General features: G+C 45.9%; 1 protein-coding gene across 3 annotated transcripts in view; it reads left to right on the forward strand.

Moving 5' to 3' along the window:
- LOC108699999 (filamin-A) overlaps positions 1-18946 on the forward strand; it is a 70147-nt gene that overhangs the window by 12419 nt on the left and 38782 nt on the right. For all 3 annotated transcript variants that reach the window (XM_041575000.1, XM_041575001.1, XM_041575002.1), the window contains exon 2: positions 8190-8602. In XM_041575000.1, the coding sequence (XP_041430934.1) occupies positions 8236-8602 (367 nt within the window). In that variant the 5' untranslated portion in view covers positions 8190-8235. The remainder of the gene's footprint in view (positions 1-8189; positions 8603-18946) is intronic.

Here is an 18946-nt window from a genome sequence, read left to right on the forward strand (position 1 = left end):
GTTGAAAAAGGGGGTATACTTTCCCTTTAAACTAGAGCTACCCCAGTGTATCAGGGACTAATATGGTATAGATTGGGAAGCAGATGAATGATTTTATCTGGATAATTATGTGCCTGATGCAAAGGGGAAACTTTTAACATTTAAATATTCATGACCAAAAACATCATATAAAAAGACTTTAATGTATGTGGTTTATTCATATTAGTTACAAGGTGTGTTAATGACACACACACCATTTATTAATTGTAATGTATTGTTTTTTGATGTCAGTCCCACCTGTTTCACACTTGCAAGTGTTAACCAAGAGAAGAAGTGCAATACGTGATCAGTGCGTATGTTCCTTGAAGGGAGAGGCACAACAGTGTTATCCTATGTGTAAGAGTGTATTGTACAGCCCATCTCTGCTCCCTGGTGCTGGGACTGACTATCCATTGTTCCCAGAATCCCACAGTGCGGCCTGCAGCAGTTCCCTGTATGTACTGCTGCTGCCCCTCTGTGGCTTCACTATGAAGTGGATGCAGAATTCATTTGGGGAACATAACAGTGGGAAACAGCAAGGGTGAAGCGTCGGACGGGGGGCCCGGGGCCCATAGGGGCTGCTGCTTCAGGGCCCCCCATCCTAGCCGCAACCCCCTTTGGCACCCCCATGGGGGGACCAGGGAGGTAGGTCAGAAGCCGCAGTAGGCTTTGCGCAGAGTGTTGGTCTGTAACGCACCATTTAATTTCTGGAATAGATCGTTCTCCCCTCATTTAAGTTTTGGAAATGTCACTTTTCCGGGAAATACATATATAATGGCAGACAGTTACATCCCCTCCCCTGTCACGAACTTGCCCTACATACTGTCCCCCAATGACAACCCTCTCCCTGTAAAAAGGTTTCTGCACCCACAGTTCCAGGGGCAATCCTGGGGCTGCTGCTGCCGCCCCCTTCCCTCGCACTTAAAATATCAGCGTTGTAGTGGGTCAAAGGGGGCTGCATTGCTAGTTCAATGAGTACAATAGCGTTCTCTGCACTAGAGAAGCTGAATTTCCAGATTAAAACTCTGAAATTCAATTCTTAAAGTTACAAGAGTTGGCTTTTCACCGCCCCTTGTGAGTGGTTCTCACCTTTATGGCAAGAGCAGCCATGCACAGTTCTTGGCATCAGGTGCTCAATGAATATTGAAGGCAACACCATCCAGTGCAATTCCTTCACAAGACTCATAGGCCTTCTGCCCCCTTCTGTGTATTGGCCAGACCATTTTAGAGTGATTTGGGATTAGACTAGATGGATTTTAGGATGGTCTCAGCAAATGTAATGAATATATGAGCCATGTGTGTTTGACACTAGCCTCAGGGCCACCATTTGTTCACAGATATGGTTGGGTGCAGTACAAAGTGCATGGGATGCTTTCAGTAGATGGCAGTGTAGGACTCTCAGAAAGGGTTTGTCAGTGAAGCCGCAGAGGGAGTGACGTGGGTATGTGTGCTACTAATACATGCAGAGTATCTCTAATTTTACATATGTTCGGGTACTGCCATACTGTCTTCTTCTAAATGGAGAAAGTGCTTACTGGGTGCACAGAAATCCTTCTGTACTAACCACCAGGCCTTTCAGATGCTGTTGACCTCCTACTCCCAGAATGCCTCAGTGCTACTGGCAGCTGGGTAGGTCTGAACTGGGATACTAATAGGCCCTGGCATTGCAAGTGCTTAAAAAGCCCCCCACCAGTTCACTAAACAGTGACTGTCTATGGCATCTTACATCAGTCCTCCCAAGATTTGTCAAATTTCACAGATGAGTCTGAGCCTTCATCTGGGAGTTGTAGTCAGGGGTGTAAGTACAGACGAAGCAGACCCTGTGGCTGCAGGGGGCCCAGGAGGTACAGGGAGCCCCATGAGGCCCTACTTAATGAGCAATTTCAACATACAGTATATTGGTAAAAAATGACAACCTCTGGATATGTTGGAGGCCCTAAAATTAATTTGGTGTGGGGCCCAGTAAAATCTATATAGGCCACTGGTTGTAGTTCTGCATAATTCACTTCTGCTGACACAACCTAAGATAACCTTTTACGTTCTATTGTTGTTGTTCTATTGCTATGAACCCTTTTTTGTATGTGCAGAACAGTGTGGGATGTAATTATACCAGGATTACTCTGGAGTCTGGAGTACTGGGACTCAACACAGACCTGGGCAGGGACACAATACACCCTCTAACCAGGACTGGTCTGGCAATCTGTGGGTTCTGGCAAATGCCAGAGGGGCTGCTATAAGGTGCCATAGAAACTCAAGCCACACCCAGAAGGGATGCAAGTAGGGTTGCCACCCGGCCGGTATTTTACTGGCCTAGCCGGTAAAATACCTGCCAAGGCCGGGGCCAGTATTACAAATTTACCGGCAATGTAGCTGCCGGTAAATTTGTAATACGATCAAAAGGAGCCCTCGGCCTGCCCCCAATCCCCTGGAACTTACCTTTTTCTTTGCCTCTTCTAGCGTCCGCGGGTCTCCAGCGTGTGGCCCGCCCCTTTTGACGTCATGCCCGCCCCTTTTGATGTCACGCCCGCCCCTTTTGCGGCCCCGCCCCCCCAGCAGCCGGTAAAAAAAAATATATAAAAGGTGGCAACCCTAGATGCAAGTCACACCCAAGAGGAGGCTAAACAAATTCTGGCTTAGCTGTGTCTGGCTTTAGATCAGAGGTCCCCAACCCTTTTTAGCCTTGAGCCACATTCAGATTTAAAAAGAGTTGGGGAGCAACACAAGCATGAAACATGTACCTAGGTGGTGCACAATAAGGGTTGTGATTGGCCAATTGGTAGTCCCTATGTGGAAGAGAGGAGTGAGTCATTGGTAGTACATCTGTTTTATGTAACCAAAACCTGCCTCCAAGCCAGGAATTCAAAAATAAGATCCTGCTTTGAAGCCACTGGGAGCAACATCCAAGGGATTGGGGGCAACATGCTGCTTGTGAGCCACTGCTTGGGGATCACTGCTTTAGATGCGGCAACTGTCACTGAAAGGACTCATGCCTGACTAATTACTCACCCCCAAGATAGGGGCAACATGTACAGTGCATGTACTTCTATACCAAGTGCAGGGCCAGATTTTCCTTCCTGCCTCACCAAGGAATCCTGGTCCTCCACGTGTACATCTGCCTCGCTGAAAGTGTGTGCACCGTCGCGAGTGCGCGCATGCGCCTTAGCGCAAGGGAACTCGGAGTTCCCAATGTAGCTTACTATGCAGCGGGGAGACATGCCGCCGCTAAAATTTCGCCGTCCTAGGCCCGGACCTTTGTGGCCACGCCACAAATCCGGGCCTGACCAAGTGAGACTTCCTTAAATTTATGAAATGACTTTAATATGCTTGGATTTTTACATACATGGGCTTCCTGCAGCCCTTCTGTTCTTGCACTGCAACTCCCAGCATCTCCAGAATCTGGCTGCTATAGGCTGCTGGGAGTTGTAGCATATCAACAGCTGGGGGAGGGACACCATCAGGGTGCTATTTTAAGTTTTACTCTAGTTTTTAAGGTGAGGGTTAAGGGTCTGAAAAAATGAGGAAATGAGGGTGGTAACGGAAGGAGTGAAATGAGAAGGGTGTGCCCATAGAGAAAGCAACCACAAGACTTCCACGCAGAGCAAAGCCTAGTAGTTTCTTATAGCCGCCGGGGCTAATGCTTGTCTAATGGATCTCACTGCCAGCCCTGAGCAGTATATGTGCAATGGTTCATCAGTCATAGCCATATCCAGTACAACTCCCATCAGCCTTGAGACAACTAAAGTCTAAGGGCAGCTGGGAGTTGCATTTCATCAACAGCCATGTGGGAGGAAGGGGTTAAAAAGATGGATGCTCCCTCACACCTATGCTACTGCCTTTTAATAATAGCAGACGGGCTCCCTTCAAATCCACAGGATCTAGAAGAAATATCAGATTTTTATCTGATTTAAACCACATCCAGTCTGGCACCCCCTACTGATAGGAATCACTTTCCTAGCCCCCCTGCTTGGCAAGCTGAGCATCTATGGTGGTCTCTGCTATCAGCTTGATGCCCTGCTAAGTATGTGAGCAGCAACTCCCTGCATCCTCAACATAACCATAGGTAGCTGGGAATCGTTGTGTCGAACAGATGCAGAACCACAATAATTAAGACATGTTCTAAAGCCAGACAAATCCTCCCACCGTAACAATCAAAGGCTGGCTAAGGATTTTGGGAGTGATAGCATGCAATGCAAATATTTCTCCACCCCTTCTGGAAAGTCCTATCCCTGTACGTACTACTTCCTTTGTGAGAATTTCCTCAGCACCCCCTACCTCTAACCTCTTTATAAAGCCAAATCAATTGAAGGTAAAAGTGGGACTCACCACTCTACCCGACTGTCATATGGAAATCACATAACCAAGGAACAAAAGGGAACTAAAACCCCTGAGTAACCAAATCCTCCCATTCTAAGGAAACCTTGCACTGAGACCAATCCCAGGCTGTTGCTAAGACATAAATAAGCCCTGCGGTCATCCGGCTGCGGGATGCATTCCCAGTCACATGACTCATCTCCCATCACAGAGGAAAGGGGCTTCCTCAGGACAGAGCTGTCCATGATAAAGGAGATATTCGGGGTGTGGAGGAAATACCCCACTGACTGTATGTATACTCTTACAGGGGTTATTGCTATAGATTTGCCTCTATGTCTCCAATATTAATAGTTATGGGGATTTAATTTACGAATATGGCCGTTTGAAAATGTAGCACAGCCGGGAGGCTGCAGAAGGATTTTTATCTGCCAAATCCCTAGGAATTTTCCCACAAGATACCTAATATTATATGTATTGTTGTCCCAGCTGGGACTCATTCATTGTCTTGACAATTGTCTTGACTTCCTGCAGTATATTACACAGGGAAATTACAATCCCTTACCAGGGATATGCCATTAACTGAACCCCCACCGTTGTGAGTGCTTGAAATTTATAGGGATATTAGGATGTACCCATAAGCCAATTCCTAAGGTGTTATGAATATGGGTCCATACTGTTGAGTCAGCCTCCAGCAGGGCCTCTCAGGGAGGTAGGCAAGCAGTTAGGCAGCCCCCACTTATATATAAACATGTTATATGTTCCCTGCGTGCATTCTCTTATATTACTATGTAAGGTAAAACAAACAGAGGATAAAGCTGCTTATAAAAAAAAGCTATACGTTTGCCATATTCCCCAGAAGACATTACAGCAGCCCAGTGACTCAGAGATGTATGAACCCTGTCTGACAGCTTAAAGGATTTTTTTTGCCATTTTTACAGTTAAACTATATCCTTATTCATATCCTCTATGTGTGTCTGGGACAGATAACGCTGCTCCGGCTAATTGTAGCACATTTTCCCCTGGGGGTATCTGAGATATACAGAATAATTCCTGCTAGGACTCTCTAGCTTCAGTTTATTGTTTCATATTTTCAGCCTTTTTTTTATATATTATCCACACTGCTGGTCCTAACTCTCCGAACAATGTAGCAGAAGGGATAGATGAATACTGTGAAGGCATTTACAAATAAGTTACCGCAGTCACACTAAGCTGTGTCCTGCAAGTTTATACAGGTTCCGTTATCCGAAAACCCATTATCCAGAAAGTTCTGAATTATGGTAAGGCCGTCTCCCATAGACGCCATTTTATTCAAATAATACAAATTTTAAAAAATGATTTCCTTTTTCTCTGTAATAATAAAACAGTACCTTGAACTTGATCCCAACTAAGATATAATGAACCCTTATTGGAAGCAAAACCAGTTTATTGGGTTTATTTCATGTTTACGTGATTTTCTAGTAGACTTAAGGTATAAAGATCCAAATTATGGAAAGATCAGTTATCCAAGTTACTCCAAGTCCCATACCTGTGTATAGACAGAAGGATTAGGAGAGAAGATTTGCTTTACATCTGTATGTAGAGAATGCACGTCCCTACTTGGCCTGATCATGTTTCAGTGTTACAATGAACATAGAGTCCTTCAAGGCTCTGATATATACATGAAGCTGGGAGGTACCCAGGCAACTTCATGTGCTGTCCCATCTTGTTGGCCTTCCTAGAATCCCAAAAATGCAATTATTTTTCTTGTTTAGTCAATATCTTACGCAGTGTAAGAGCTGGTGGTATCCATGCAGATTATAAGGGTTGTTCACCCTTAAATTAACTTTCAATATAATATAGTGATGTTATGAAGGAATTTGCAATTGTTTTTTTTTTATTATTTGTGCTTTTTGAAATATTTAACTTTTTATTCAGCAGCCCTCCAGTGTGCTATTTCAGAAAATGGTCCAATTCCCCTAGCAACCATGCACTGATTTGCATAATAATGCATGGTTAGTCAGTGCCCACCCCATTTGAAAGAAGAAGGCGTAGTATTAAAAGTTAACTCTAAGGTGAACAACCCTTTTATATACAAATAAATACACAGTACCATTGTATTAAAGATTAAGAGCTAAATATTAAAGATACAAGAGGAAGGCGGTCTCTGCCCCATAGAGCTTATCTAATCATATAAATTATATCTTTATAAACGGTGCTTGGTGATGTCATTCCCTCAGGGTTGGACTGGGGACACGGGACAGGAAAAAACCCGTCAGCATGTAGAGCACTTGAAATGAGGTGTGTAAGGGGCCCCAGTCCCATGAGTCAAACTGGTGTATTATTATAAATAATGTAGCCCTTGTTGTAAAACAGGAGAATATTAGAAGTCACCTTGGAGTTACATGGCCTTTGGCCCCATACCTTTATATAGTCATGGAACTCCCTAGTGATTTACGTATAATAAGTATATTTTACATCAGGGGGTATATTATTCACTAGATAAGACACAAGAATATCCAGCAGCAATGCTTCATGTCACATGAATACTTTTCCTGGTTGTTATATTTTACAATGTAACAACAATATTTTACAAAGTAATCAAAAACACAAACATTTAGTAGAACAAATGTGAGAAAAGGTGAAAAGGAAATGTAAGAACAGCCAGAATATCCAGATAAACATGCAACTGTGACATCAAAGACCAGAATTAGATGGCAATGTGAACAGATTCTATGTGCAACTTGCAACTTTGTGTGCCCTGTGTGAGCCCCAGTGAGTGAGTATGAGTGAGAGTGTAGGAGCAATATGAATGAGTGAGCCCCAGTGAGTGAGTGTGAGTGAGAGTGTAGGAGCAATATGAATGAGTGAGCCTCAGTGAGTGAGAATGTAGGAGCAATATGAATGAGTGAGCCTCAGTGAGTGAGAGTGTAGGAGCAATATGAATGAGTGAGCCTCAGTGAGTGAGAGTGTAGGAGCAATATGAATGAGTGAGCCTCAGTGAGTGAGTATGAGTGAGAGTGTAGGAGCAATATGAGTAAGTGAGCCTCAGTGAGTGAGAGTGTAGGAGCAATATGAATGAGTGAGCCTCAGCGAGTGATGGTGTAGGAGCAATATGAATGAGTGAGCCTCAGTGAGGGAGTGTGAGTGAGAGTGTAGGAGCAATATGAATGTGTGAGCCCCAGTGAGTGAGAGTGTAGGAGCAATATGAACAAGTGAGCCCCAGTGAGTGAGTGCGAGAGTGTAGGAGCAATATGAATAAGTGAGCCCCAGTGAGTGAGTGTGAGTGAGAGTGTAGGAGCAGTATGAATGAGTGAGCCTCAGTGAGTGAGCGTGTAGGAGAAATATGAATGAGTGAGCCTCAGTGAGTGAGTATGAGTGAGAGTGTAGGAGCAATATGAGTAAGTGAGCCTCAGTGAGTGAGAGTGTAGGAGCAATATGAATGAGTGAGCCTCAGCGAGTGATGGTGTAGGAGCAATATGAATGAGTGAGCCTCAGTGAGGGAGTGTGAGTGAGAGTGTAGGAGCAATATGAATGTGTGAGCCCCAGTGAGTGAGAGTGTAGGAGCAATATGAACAAGTGAGCCCCAGTGAGTGAGTGCGAGAGTGTAGGAGCAATATGAATAAGTGAGCCCCAGTGAGTGAGTGAGAGTGTAGGAGCAGTATGAATGAGTGAGCCTCAGTGAGTGAGCGTGTATGAGAAATATGAATGAGTGAGCATGAGTGAGAGTGTAGAAGCAATATGAATGAGTGAGCATGAGTGAGAGTGTAGGAGCAATATGAATGAGGGAGCATGAGTGAGAGTATGGGAGTAATTAGATGAATGAGTAAAAGTGTGACTAGCCAGTTCTCTGTACTGACCGTTCTGTGTTCTGTCTCTTTAAGCCCCGCCTCCTATTTCTCCCTGACCCACCCCCGGCCGAGCCTTATAATGAGCAACTCGCACACCCGGCTCAGTACCCAGAGCGGAGGCGCAGGAGGAGCGGTGCCCGGGGAGGCAGCAGATATGCCGGCCACAGAGAAGGACCTGGCGGAGGACGCTCCGTGGAAGAAGATCCAGCAGAACACTTTCACTCGATGGTGCAACGAACACCTGAAATGCGTCAACAAGCGCATCGCAAACCTGCAGGTGGACCTGGGCGACGGGCTGCGGCTCATCGCTTTGCTGGAGGTGCTGAGCCAGAAGAAGATGTACCGCAAGTACAACCAGAGACCCAACTTTCGTCAGATGCAGCTGGAGAACGTGTCCGTGGCCTTGGAGTTCCTGGACCGGGAGAACATCAAGCTCGTGTCCATAGGTGAGACTGGGGCCCGCTGTGCATGCTGGGAGAGGGCTCGTATGGCAGTGGCTGCAGGAAGTGGGGTTGTTGGAGTATTCAGTTAAAGGGGGGACTTTAAATAGACTGTACATGGGGAAGTGAGGCCAGGGTTTGTGGGAGCCACAGTGCAGCAGTTGTATGGAGAGAACATGGAGTCCTAAGGAAAGGGGCTTTCAGAGGGGGTCCTGGGAGTTGTAGTGCAGTCGTGGGCTATGGAGTTGTAGCTGTGTAATGTCAAAGGCTGTTGGAAGTCAGTAAAGGGGTGCAGGGAGTTGTAAATCAGAGTAAAGTGAGTTTTTGGAGCTGCTGCTGAGCCACAGATGTGCATTGTCTGTGGGAGGCTGCCCTGCAGGGAGTCATTTGGTAGTCTTAATGTTTTGCCTTCTAAAGGTGGCCATAGACACACGGATCCTATCGTACGAATCGAGGATTTGTACGATTTTCTGTTCGTGTGTGGCGTGTGCCGACAATTTTCATTCGGCGGAGATCTGTCGATCGGTCAGGTTTGATTTTGACCCGACCGATCCCATACGGCCGAACAATCAGATTACCCCCGATATAGCCATGTTTGTTAATGGCATATTGGGGAAAGATCCGCTTGTTTGGCGATGTGGCCAAATAAGCGGATCTTTGCATCTATGGCCACCTTAAGTGACACCTCTGCAGATGCTGGGAGGAGCCCAGGGCAAAATCACTTCGGTGTCTCTCCAGCTGTTCCTGAACTACAAAACCTTGCATGCATGAACACTTTTGGCAATAGGAGGATAAAGCTGGACACTTGTGAATCAACAGCAGGTGGATGCACTGCCTCCTGTGTTGCTACATGTTGCCATACTACACACCCCATCCCATAGTAACAGCCCTTTCTCTGACTGCATAGCCTTAATATCTGCCCATAGTAACAGCTCTGCCCACAAAGAACTCTGGGAGAAAGTTTATTTTCCCTCTGTATGGCCGTAGGTGCACTGCTCCTGCTTACACCCACCAAAAACCTGTGACATTTGCCTGCTTCTATTGCTGGTGTGATAAACCCCATCTATATATGTGTCTTGCAGTGTTTCTTACCTGACACCCCTATCTCATTTACTGTGTCTGAATGATACATCCGCTTATCTGTCTGCTAGAATGACAAAGTTAGGGGCATCTCCTTCTACCTCTGTTCAGACCAATCTCTAGAACGGTATAACCGAGGGACACTCCTTCTACCCATCTGGCCAGACCAATCTCCAGATAGATGGCATAACTTAGGGCCACTCCACCTTCCCCGCCTGGCCAGACCAATCTCTAGAATGGCATAGCCAGGGTGCAACCCTCCTTTCCAGACAAATCTTTAAAACGGCTTAACCAAGGGGTGCTTACGCCATTCTAGAGATTGGTCTGGCCAGACAGCGGCTTAACCAGGGGGCACTACTCCTTGCCCTTTCTGGTCAGGCCAATCTCTAGAATGGCATAACCAAGGGCCACCCCCTCTATCCAGACCAGTCTCTAGAATGGCATAACCAAGGGTCAATCCTTCTACCCAGACACACCAATTTCTACTACTCCTTCCCCTGTCTGGCCAGACCAATATCTAGAATGGTATAACCAAGGGCACCCTCCTTCCCAGACCAATCTCTAGAGCAGCGTAACTAAGGGATAGTTTACACCATTCTAGAGATTGGTCTGGCCAGACAGGGGCATAACCAGGGCCACTCATCCTGGCCAGACTAGTCTCTAGAATGGCATAACCAGGGGTCACTCCCCCCATCCAGACCATTCTCTAGAATGCCATAACCAAGGTTCAATCCTTCTACCCAGACACACTTATTTCCAGACTGCCATATCAAGGGGCCACACTTCTTCCCCTACCCTGATGAGAGCCATCCCAGAATTGCAGAATCTGGGCATAGCCAGGGGCCATTCCTTTTTCCCATCTTGGGCAGACCAAACTTTGGACACAAAATCCCTGCCTACACATACCCATCAATATGAATCCCCTCTTCCTTCTGAACAGGAAGTTATTGGCACTATCCTAAATGGTTCTCCTACTGCATCTGTCAGCAGCTCAATCCTGATAGAGTAATATAAAACTCTTGGGGCTCAGTCCCTCACACACACACACACACACACACACACACACACACACACACGGGATGCTGGGAATTGTAGTTTACCATTTGTAGGTCCATAGGCTAATATGGGCCATTGGCAGGCACCCAGAGCTGCGCTTTTCAGCTGGATTGCAATGGGAGCTTTTTCTATTTTTATGACCCAGGGCAGTGAATTCCTTGCTGTGTCCCAGGCAGGCCTGTATTCCTGGAATAGTGGGAATTCTTTGCTAATAAATTGCCCTAGCCATTGTGGCTCAGAGGTCTTGCCCTATAGGCTCTCAGCGGGCCATTGGAATGCCGTTACCATGGTGTCTGGCTGGGTCCAGGGAAGACCCCTTGTTCCCCTTTTTATTTAGGGCAGGAAACATCCAAAACTGCATTTTTACTTCTCTCTTTAGGGGGGGGGGTTCTTTTGCTTCTGCCATCCAGTTAATTCCAACACTGCCAGAAACATCCTGGATCCAATCCGAGAAGTGATAGGTGGCTTAACTGTGTGTTCATACTGGCTTCAGATCTGCACCATTCTCTCCTCTATGTAATTGTTATTCCATGTTCCAGAGCAGCAGGGAGTGGTGTGGAACATGCTAAGTATTTGCCCTGAGGAAATGCCCAGGATTAATGCCCCATTAATGCCCATGTCTGGTTCTTTGTATACCAACATCACAGAAGACCAACTGCAGTATATTGTCTATTCTGGGCAAATATTCCCACCTAATAACGTTCTTGAAGTCAGAACCCGAAGCGCTGGCACTAGGGTTGGGCTAGAAACCTTCATTATTATTATTATTTTCCTTAAGTGCCGGCTTGTCTATTTATAGTGCACTTACCCTTAATAACTCCCAGCCTGCTTTTAAAGTCACTAAATTTTCAACACAAATAAACCTCTTTAAGATCAGCCCCTCCAAGGGGGGGGGTTAAGTGTTAGAAGACGAGAGGCGGCGCATTTATTTATTTTTTCACGGTAAGAGGTTTCCTAATTGGCGTGTGTGTATGGGGGGTGATCATCAGTGTATCCTTCTGCAGTGACTCATGAACTTGTGCTTTGCACCCCCTGCAGTTAATGAGCCACAAAGCATACTGAGTCACATAACTGGGAGTTACAGTTCCTGACTGTTGGGCTTGGCTGTCTCTTTAGCTGATTGATATAAATGAGTTGGGGGGGGGGGGGAGCCTGTAGCTGTAATTAAGGGCTCATCTTTGCACTGCTACTGGGTAGACCTTTCTAGTGGACAATTTGGCATACGTATCATATTATAAATGGCAGAATTACCTGCAAGTGGCAGTTCAAGACTTATTTAGTGTATATACTCCCAGGCCTTTCCAGTGTACAAGATAGCAAGGATATCATTATTGCTGCTTTACAAGCTCTTCTGCAGACCCCTATATGCTTAATTCCATTGTCCAACAAGCGACACATTTCACACACATTTTACTAATGCGAAGAGGGCAGAGGGAGCTTTGTGCATGGCTTGAGGTAGAGCCTTTCACCCACCGTGGATGCTAAATTGTGCTGAAGCTTGAAAGCAGCAAACTCCTCTAGGCAATGATCTTGTTCGGCAGCCTGTGTATGGCTGCTGCTACACATCTGCTAGAGCAATCTCCTGCTGCCCCCTCTACTCCCAGCAACTATGTCTTGGTTCTCTCTTTGCAGCTGCAGGCGCCTCCCAGTTGGGAGTGTGGTTGTGTTGGTGGCCAGAGTGCAGGCTGTGTGCTCGAAGCCAAGCAGCGGTTTTTACTCCGCTTGTACAGAAGAAAGCTGTTGGCAGGGCCGCACCCATATTGTTTCCAAACCACAACTCGGATACAAGTTGCATCCTTACCAAGTAGTGCTCTTGGGACGCTAGAACCAAGGGGATTGACTTCTCCCCATGCCTGCAGCATGTCTTAAAGGAGAGCAGCAGTATAATATCCATGGTTAGATTTTACTGCGAACAAGGATTACTTTCTGGCGGTCAGATGTGGGCATCCCAGTTCTCCTTTAGGAAACCTGAAAAATCTGTTAACTTTCTGTTAATTATGATAAAGTAAATATCGATCATTGCCACGTTAACATAGAGAGATTTTGCTTGGGTTTAACAGTTCCTTTAATCCATGCGTTTGAAACGACCCCTTTAATTGCACTTTGCTAATTGCTGTAATTGCCTCTATTTAAAAGAGAACTCATCTGGGGGCCATTAGTGCAATTGCTGCAGAATGACTTGCCCTGTTATAGCCTGGGGTGGGATATGAATTTGTTGTTGCCACTTGTGCAGGTAAAGCCCCCCCTCCCCAAAGACTCTAGGGGTTGATGGGATTTGTAGTTTTGTATGCAAAGCTGCTGTTCATTTTCTTTATAGGTAAGCTATATTTGCACAAATCCATTGCAGATTTGTGTTTTCAGATGTGTGACTGTTAATTGCTACATGCTGTTTGGTTGCTATGACCTGGTACAAAAGCTTGTCTCCATTGGCCCCATAGATCATGCACTGATTCCCAGCATCCGCCATGCACTTTTCATATGTGTGCTGATCCACATCCTACAATGTGGCTTGTGGTTGCCTGAAACCAGAGCGGGTCACAGGCCCATTGTACAGCTAATCACTGCCATAGAGAACTGGAAGCCCAGAATCTAATGGGCAGTGTAGTGTCCTGATTTCTACTTTCACTTGTTTGTTATGAGGCCTTTGTTACTCTCAATCTCCGGCTCTCTGATGCCTGTTTAGATTTTGTTGCCCATTGTGACATCAGTGCAGTAAAAGGCAACGCAACAAGGTATGCTAACTGAAGGCATTTCAAGGAACCAATAACTTTTTTTGGGTTAGGTTTCTAGCAACATCCCAGCACCCCGGTGGGTAGCTCTTGCGACTACCTGCCCATGGGCCTTAGTACATTTACCATTTAAGCAGAACAGAATAGTTGCCCCTGTCCTTTGCCCAGTATATAAAGGTTACTTCCAATCCAGCTCATGGGTAGGACTGTGACCTAAACCAGAGATGTTCAGCCTGTGACTGCCCAGCCTCTGCCAGTTATGGGATTGTGATAGTTCTGCGGCAGTGTTTCCAGATATCTGTTTGTGAAACATTCCATCTGGAACAGGTGTTCACAGAACAAAGCCCTGAAGGCAGATATGCCTATAGAATGTTGCTCAATTGCTTGCAATATAGAAATATAAATAACCTTCTCCTGTTTCACAGAGGCTTTTGTAGCTGTTAAATGATAAGTTAACCTACTGCCATGTTGAACTCTCAAAGCATTTTGGGAGCTCTGAATGCAGAAATTGAATCTCACCCCACAGACATGCGCTAAAGCCGCCTGCAATGTTGGGACTGGAGAGCCACACGTGTGCCGTTGGCCCAATCACTTCTGTCGGCACAATAGACAAAGGCAACCAGAGAGGGTGCAGCTGAATTAACAGGGCAAGTTCGCCTCAGAGTTTACTTTCTCTGGTTTCCAGGGTAGCTAATAGAACAAAAAAGGACCGGGGTGGGGAAGGTAGCTCACACTCTATCTAGAATATAAACATTGTAACTCCATGGGCACTTGGCGTTTGAGAACTTTCCCTTTATGCAAAGGATAACCTAAATCTTTCTATCTGCCCCTTGCGGTTCTACCCTGTGCATTCATACAAACCAGAGAGCCTTGGCTGCAGTTCAACATCAGCAGCTGCTGAATATTCTGCTGAGTGGGTCTTTTTCATCCCATTGTCATGACAACTGCAGCCTGTGGTTTTCCCCTCGCCCGCCAGGCTGGACCCACAGGCAGTAGTAGGCGACATGTTCTACCCTCTGCAACCCACAGCAACAGCCAGTCTGTGCCCATATTACATCAGTGGCATTGGCTGTCATGCTCGTGCTAAATTATACCCGATTTATAGTGGTTAAGCTACAGCTGTACCAAAGACGTGTGGCTGGAAGGCCAACATGCAGTGGGTGCTGCCATATGGCTTGCCAGTGCTGGAGCATATATCGGCAACAATGACTTCTCCATGCCAAATGTGCAAATGGATAGACTTGGGTGGGGGGACTGAACATGACATAAATCTTGTATAGCACCATTCACTCTCTGCATTTATACTCCAGATAGGACAAGCAAAATGATGGCTCCTCTTAGATAAAACAAATGAAGGCAAATGCCCTATTATCCAAGGGTGGGTGATCTGCTGCCTTTGCATGATTATTACAGGGCACTGCCATCGTGATTATAGATCTGGAGTTCAAGCTGATTTTGGAGCAGAGGACATTGTGCAGGCATGCGGCCCCATTATAGGAGTCCGTTGGCAGCCGATACGCTGAGCTGGGTGTGTCTTTGCTGTGACATTCTGGTTACAGATGTTGCTACTACAAAGAGAAAACTGTTCTCTCTGCGGGGCCCCACCCTTCCATTGAAGGCACCCATGCCATATAGCGTCCCTCTTGAAATATTCTTTCCCTGTTGTTTTTGGCAGGGGTGAGTTAAGACACCACGTCTTGCCCCTGTTACACTTATTCCCACCTCCCATTCTATTTCTGGTTTAAAAAAAGTTGGGTTTTATGGTCTCTTTATCTCCTTGCCCATTTGCCTTCCTTAACAGGACCCTTCCTGCTCATGCCAGTAACATGAATACGATACCTTATTGTCGGGAAATGCCATATTCTCTCCAGCAGGGGTGCGCAGTGCCTTGGCCATAAAAGCAAAAGGTTCAGAATAGCTCTGCCTTGTGGGGTGCACTTGCATTGGTGATGTTCAGGATCCTGTAGCAGGTTTAAGGGGTATGGCAGCTCCCAGAAGAAATTGTTAAGCAGCTGCCTAGTTGCTAGGGGGCAGTTTACCCTTGCAACCAGGCAGAAATTGGAAGAGGATATAATCGTATCAATAACAATTGACTACCCGTTAAAAGCTGGTAAGACAGAAGAGAAAACTAATAATAAAAAACAAATTGAAAAGAAGCTATGAAAACTGCACAGAGACCCCTACTTTAAGCCTAGCATAAGGGGAAACAATGCATGATGCCTAGGTTGTGTAGAAGTCCTGCACACGCTGCTTCCCTGCTCCTTTCCCCCTCCTGCTGCCCTTGAAGGAAGGTGCATTGTGCCAAGATCCTCTCCTGGCCATGCAGCACAGCCCTTGTGCCTGGAGGATGCTCTGGTTCAGCCTCCATTCTGTGCTAATGCCAAGCTTGTTCTGGAGCCTGGAGGGCTGTTGTTTCACTTGCCTGAATGGAAACCTTTGTGTTGGGTTTTTTTTTTTCCCCTACCCTCTCTCCATGTGAGTGAATAAATTCTGGCTTCGCTCCTTGGGCGGAGAGATTGGTTGTAACACATTATTGCCTTTTTATTGTCCCACGGATCTGCTGCCTGTGTTTGCTTGCACAGCTCTCTGAATCCAACGTAGGCCAGGCTGCATAGCACTGGGGGGGGGTTGGGGGGGTTGGGGGTGTTCCTATAGGCCAAAATGGAATATATCTCAAATTCTGATCTAATAATTACAGGTCAAAGTGACCTCAAACTGAGCCACCTAGTGGTAGGTCCGGGATAATGCACTACTTGGCTTAGGGTCTGTTGTGCAAAGACTGGCATAGTGAACCGGTGCCAATTTGGCTCTTGGTTTGTAGACAGATGCTGGAAGTTGTAGTTCTGACATGGTTCTCTCGGAGTTCCTGCTGGCATTGATCTGCTCAATTGTAAAAACATTAGGTACATGTTGGTAATACACCCCCTAATAGAACACAGGTATAGGTTTATTCAATAGGAGCAGCCACGATTGCTCTGGCAAGGTAGACTCATTGTGTGACTCTAATCAAACAGTGACCTCTGCTGGCCTTAGATAGTGATGGAGTTCGTGAACATAAACGTTCCCACCCTTCCAGCATCAATCGGTGGCATTTCGGGCAATTGTTGACAAATTCTCAATGTCCAACCAGGGATTAGGCAGTTCTATTGGGCAGGTTTAAAAACCCTTTTAATATGCTCCTCTCCTGATTGGACCTTGTAAATGGATTCTATGACCGTGCCTCAGCAAATCACACAATTTTGCACCACCCATGTGGCCCCTATTTCCACCTGCCTATACTGCATTGCTTTGCTCTACATCCTGCCCTTGTCCTGACCCATGTGGCATTCTCTGCATACCTGCAGGCTTAACACTTACCCCATCCTGCATCTGTACCATCCCAGACCATAAATCCCAGCTTGCTTGTTGCCATGTCCTGGTGTGTAGGGACATATAGAGGTGTCCTGTGTTCAGGCCAGGAGTGCTGATCCCATTTCCTCCTCTTGAGCTGTGTCCCCCTTTGCAGCTGTCATGGCCTGGTCTCAGGATAAAGGCAGGAGTGTGTATTTTATCAGTCTGTGCAAGTCTGTGTAGCTCACTGTGTGTTCCAGCCATATGGCTGCCTTTTGCCTCTGCCCATATGGGGGTCTGGGGTAGCGCCCACATGGGCACAGAAGCAAATTAGAATTTTCGAAGGCGCACACCCAATTGTAATTAAATAGTGAGGTGCTTGTCCCATGAAGACCGCCCATGTAGAGCCTCCAAAAAAGAATCATACAAAAATTGAATATAGGGACTGCACACTCGAATTTAAAAGGCAAAAGTTTATTACATTTACAAAAATACACTCACATGTTTGGCTATGGCCTAGTATTGGCCCTTGGCCCTACGCGTTTCGACCACAAGAGTGGTCTTCATCAGGGGCAAAATCCATAAAGTATTGGAAAAAGGATAAAAAAGGCCTTTTTTATCCTTTTTCCAATACTTTATGGATTTTGCCCCTGATGAAGACCACTCTTGTGGTCGAAACGCGTAGGGCCAAGGGCCAATACTAGGCCATAGCCAAACATGTGAGTGTATTTTTGTAAATGTAATAAACTTTTGCCTTTTAAATTCGAGTGTGCAGTCCCTATATTCAATTTTCACATGGGCCAGAAGTCTTTAGGGGCAGAGTTTCTCAGTAGAACACTAATTGGCTGCCTTACTGTAACAATTTCCCTACAGAACTATGAATAATGCAGGGGCATATAGAAGTATATTTACCTAGCCAATGATAAAGCTCCATGGCAGGAGAGTGCCATATACAACCCTGTTCTGTAGGGCCACACCATCCTGACTTCTAATAAAGGAATAAGACGATTGGAGGCCCAACAAGGAAGCATGCACTTGGCCCAAGAGACAATGGTAGTTTAGGCAAGGCTGAAGATGCAAGTAATGCTTTTGGTAGAAGGAAATAAAGGGAAATATTTAAATATGAAAACCCTTTAATGGTGCATTGGATTCCTTATGGGCAGTTTCCATCCAGATAGAAATTGTCTAAGTGCATTGGATCCTATTGGCCCTGGCCTGTTACTACTGGTTCAGTGGGCACACACCTGCCATAATCCCTTGTATATAAGGAAGGGAGAGGCACAGATACAGCAATCATTTTTCAGCGCTGCCTCTACTTGCATATTTTTTCCTTGTGTACGTGCCACGCTGCAAGGTGTGTTTATATGACCATTGTCTATGTAGTGGATTCTTGTGCCTAGGTAAGCTTTCTTACACTCTCCCAGATTAAACCTGCCATGGGCCAAAAATTCTGCAGTAATTTGACAGGGGGCTTCACATGGAATCAGTAGACCTGAGTGCAGATATAGGAAATTGCCATTGTATTGGGCATTCAGTTATAGTTATGTTTTTACATAGGTGAAACTCTGCACCATATCGTTTTTGAGTTGCTGTTGAACTACAATTCCCTTAGCAGCTTGGGACTTTCTCAGACAGTTACAGGCCCCAATCCAAGCAGCTGTCTATTGCCGATGTGTGGTTATAATCCACATTTGTAGTTTATTTATTTAATTTAGGTTTTGCCCTTTTTAAAGATGGGAAGGAACCCTTGCCTTAGATAACCCCCCTGCTAACCGCACATTTCAATGGCTGCAGTTTCCTTGCTTGTGGGGCCGGGCCTTAAGGTAAATGGAACATGAGTGTTCCTGCAAGGGAAGCTGTGGGGGCGAGGGTATGACCCGGGAATGTGATATTCTGATTGGGAGATGTCTGGGCTGGATTCCTGTGTTGCCTCTTGATCTATGACCCCCGTTTCCTTGTGCCTGCTGCACATGGGAAGAATATTGCAAGCTGTTTGGTGAATCAATAAACTTGGCAGTTGGTCTAATGATGCATAATGAGCATGTGCAAACCATTAACCTTGATATAACTGTATCCAAAGGAATCTGTCATACAGTGCCATGCCCTAAAGGGCCCCTAACATTTTCTCGATAAGTGTACACAAACCCCTGGAAGG

This window comes from Xenopus laevis, chromosome 8S (assembly GCF_017654675.1).
Source record: "Xenopus laevis strain J_2021 chromosome 8S, Xenopus_laevis_v10.1, whole genome shotgun sequence".
Classification (NCBI taxonomy): domain Eukaryota; kingdom Metazoa; phylum Chordata; class Amphibia; order Anura; family Pipidae; genus Xenopus; species Xenopus laevis.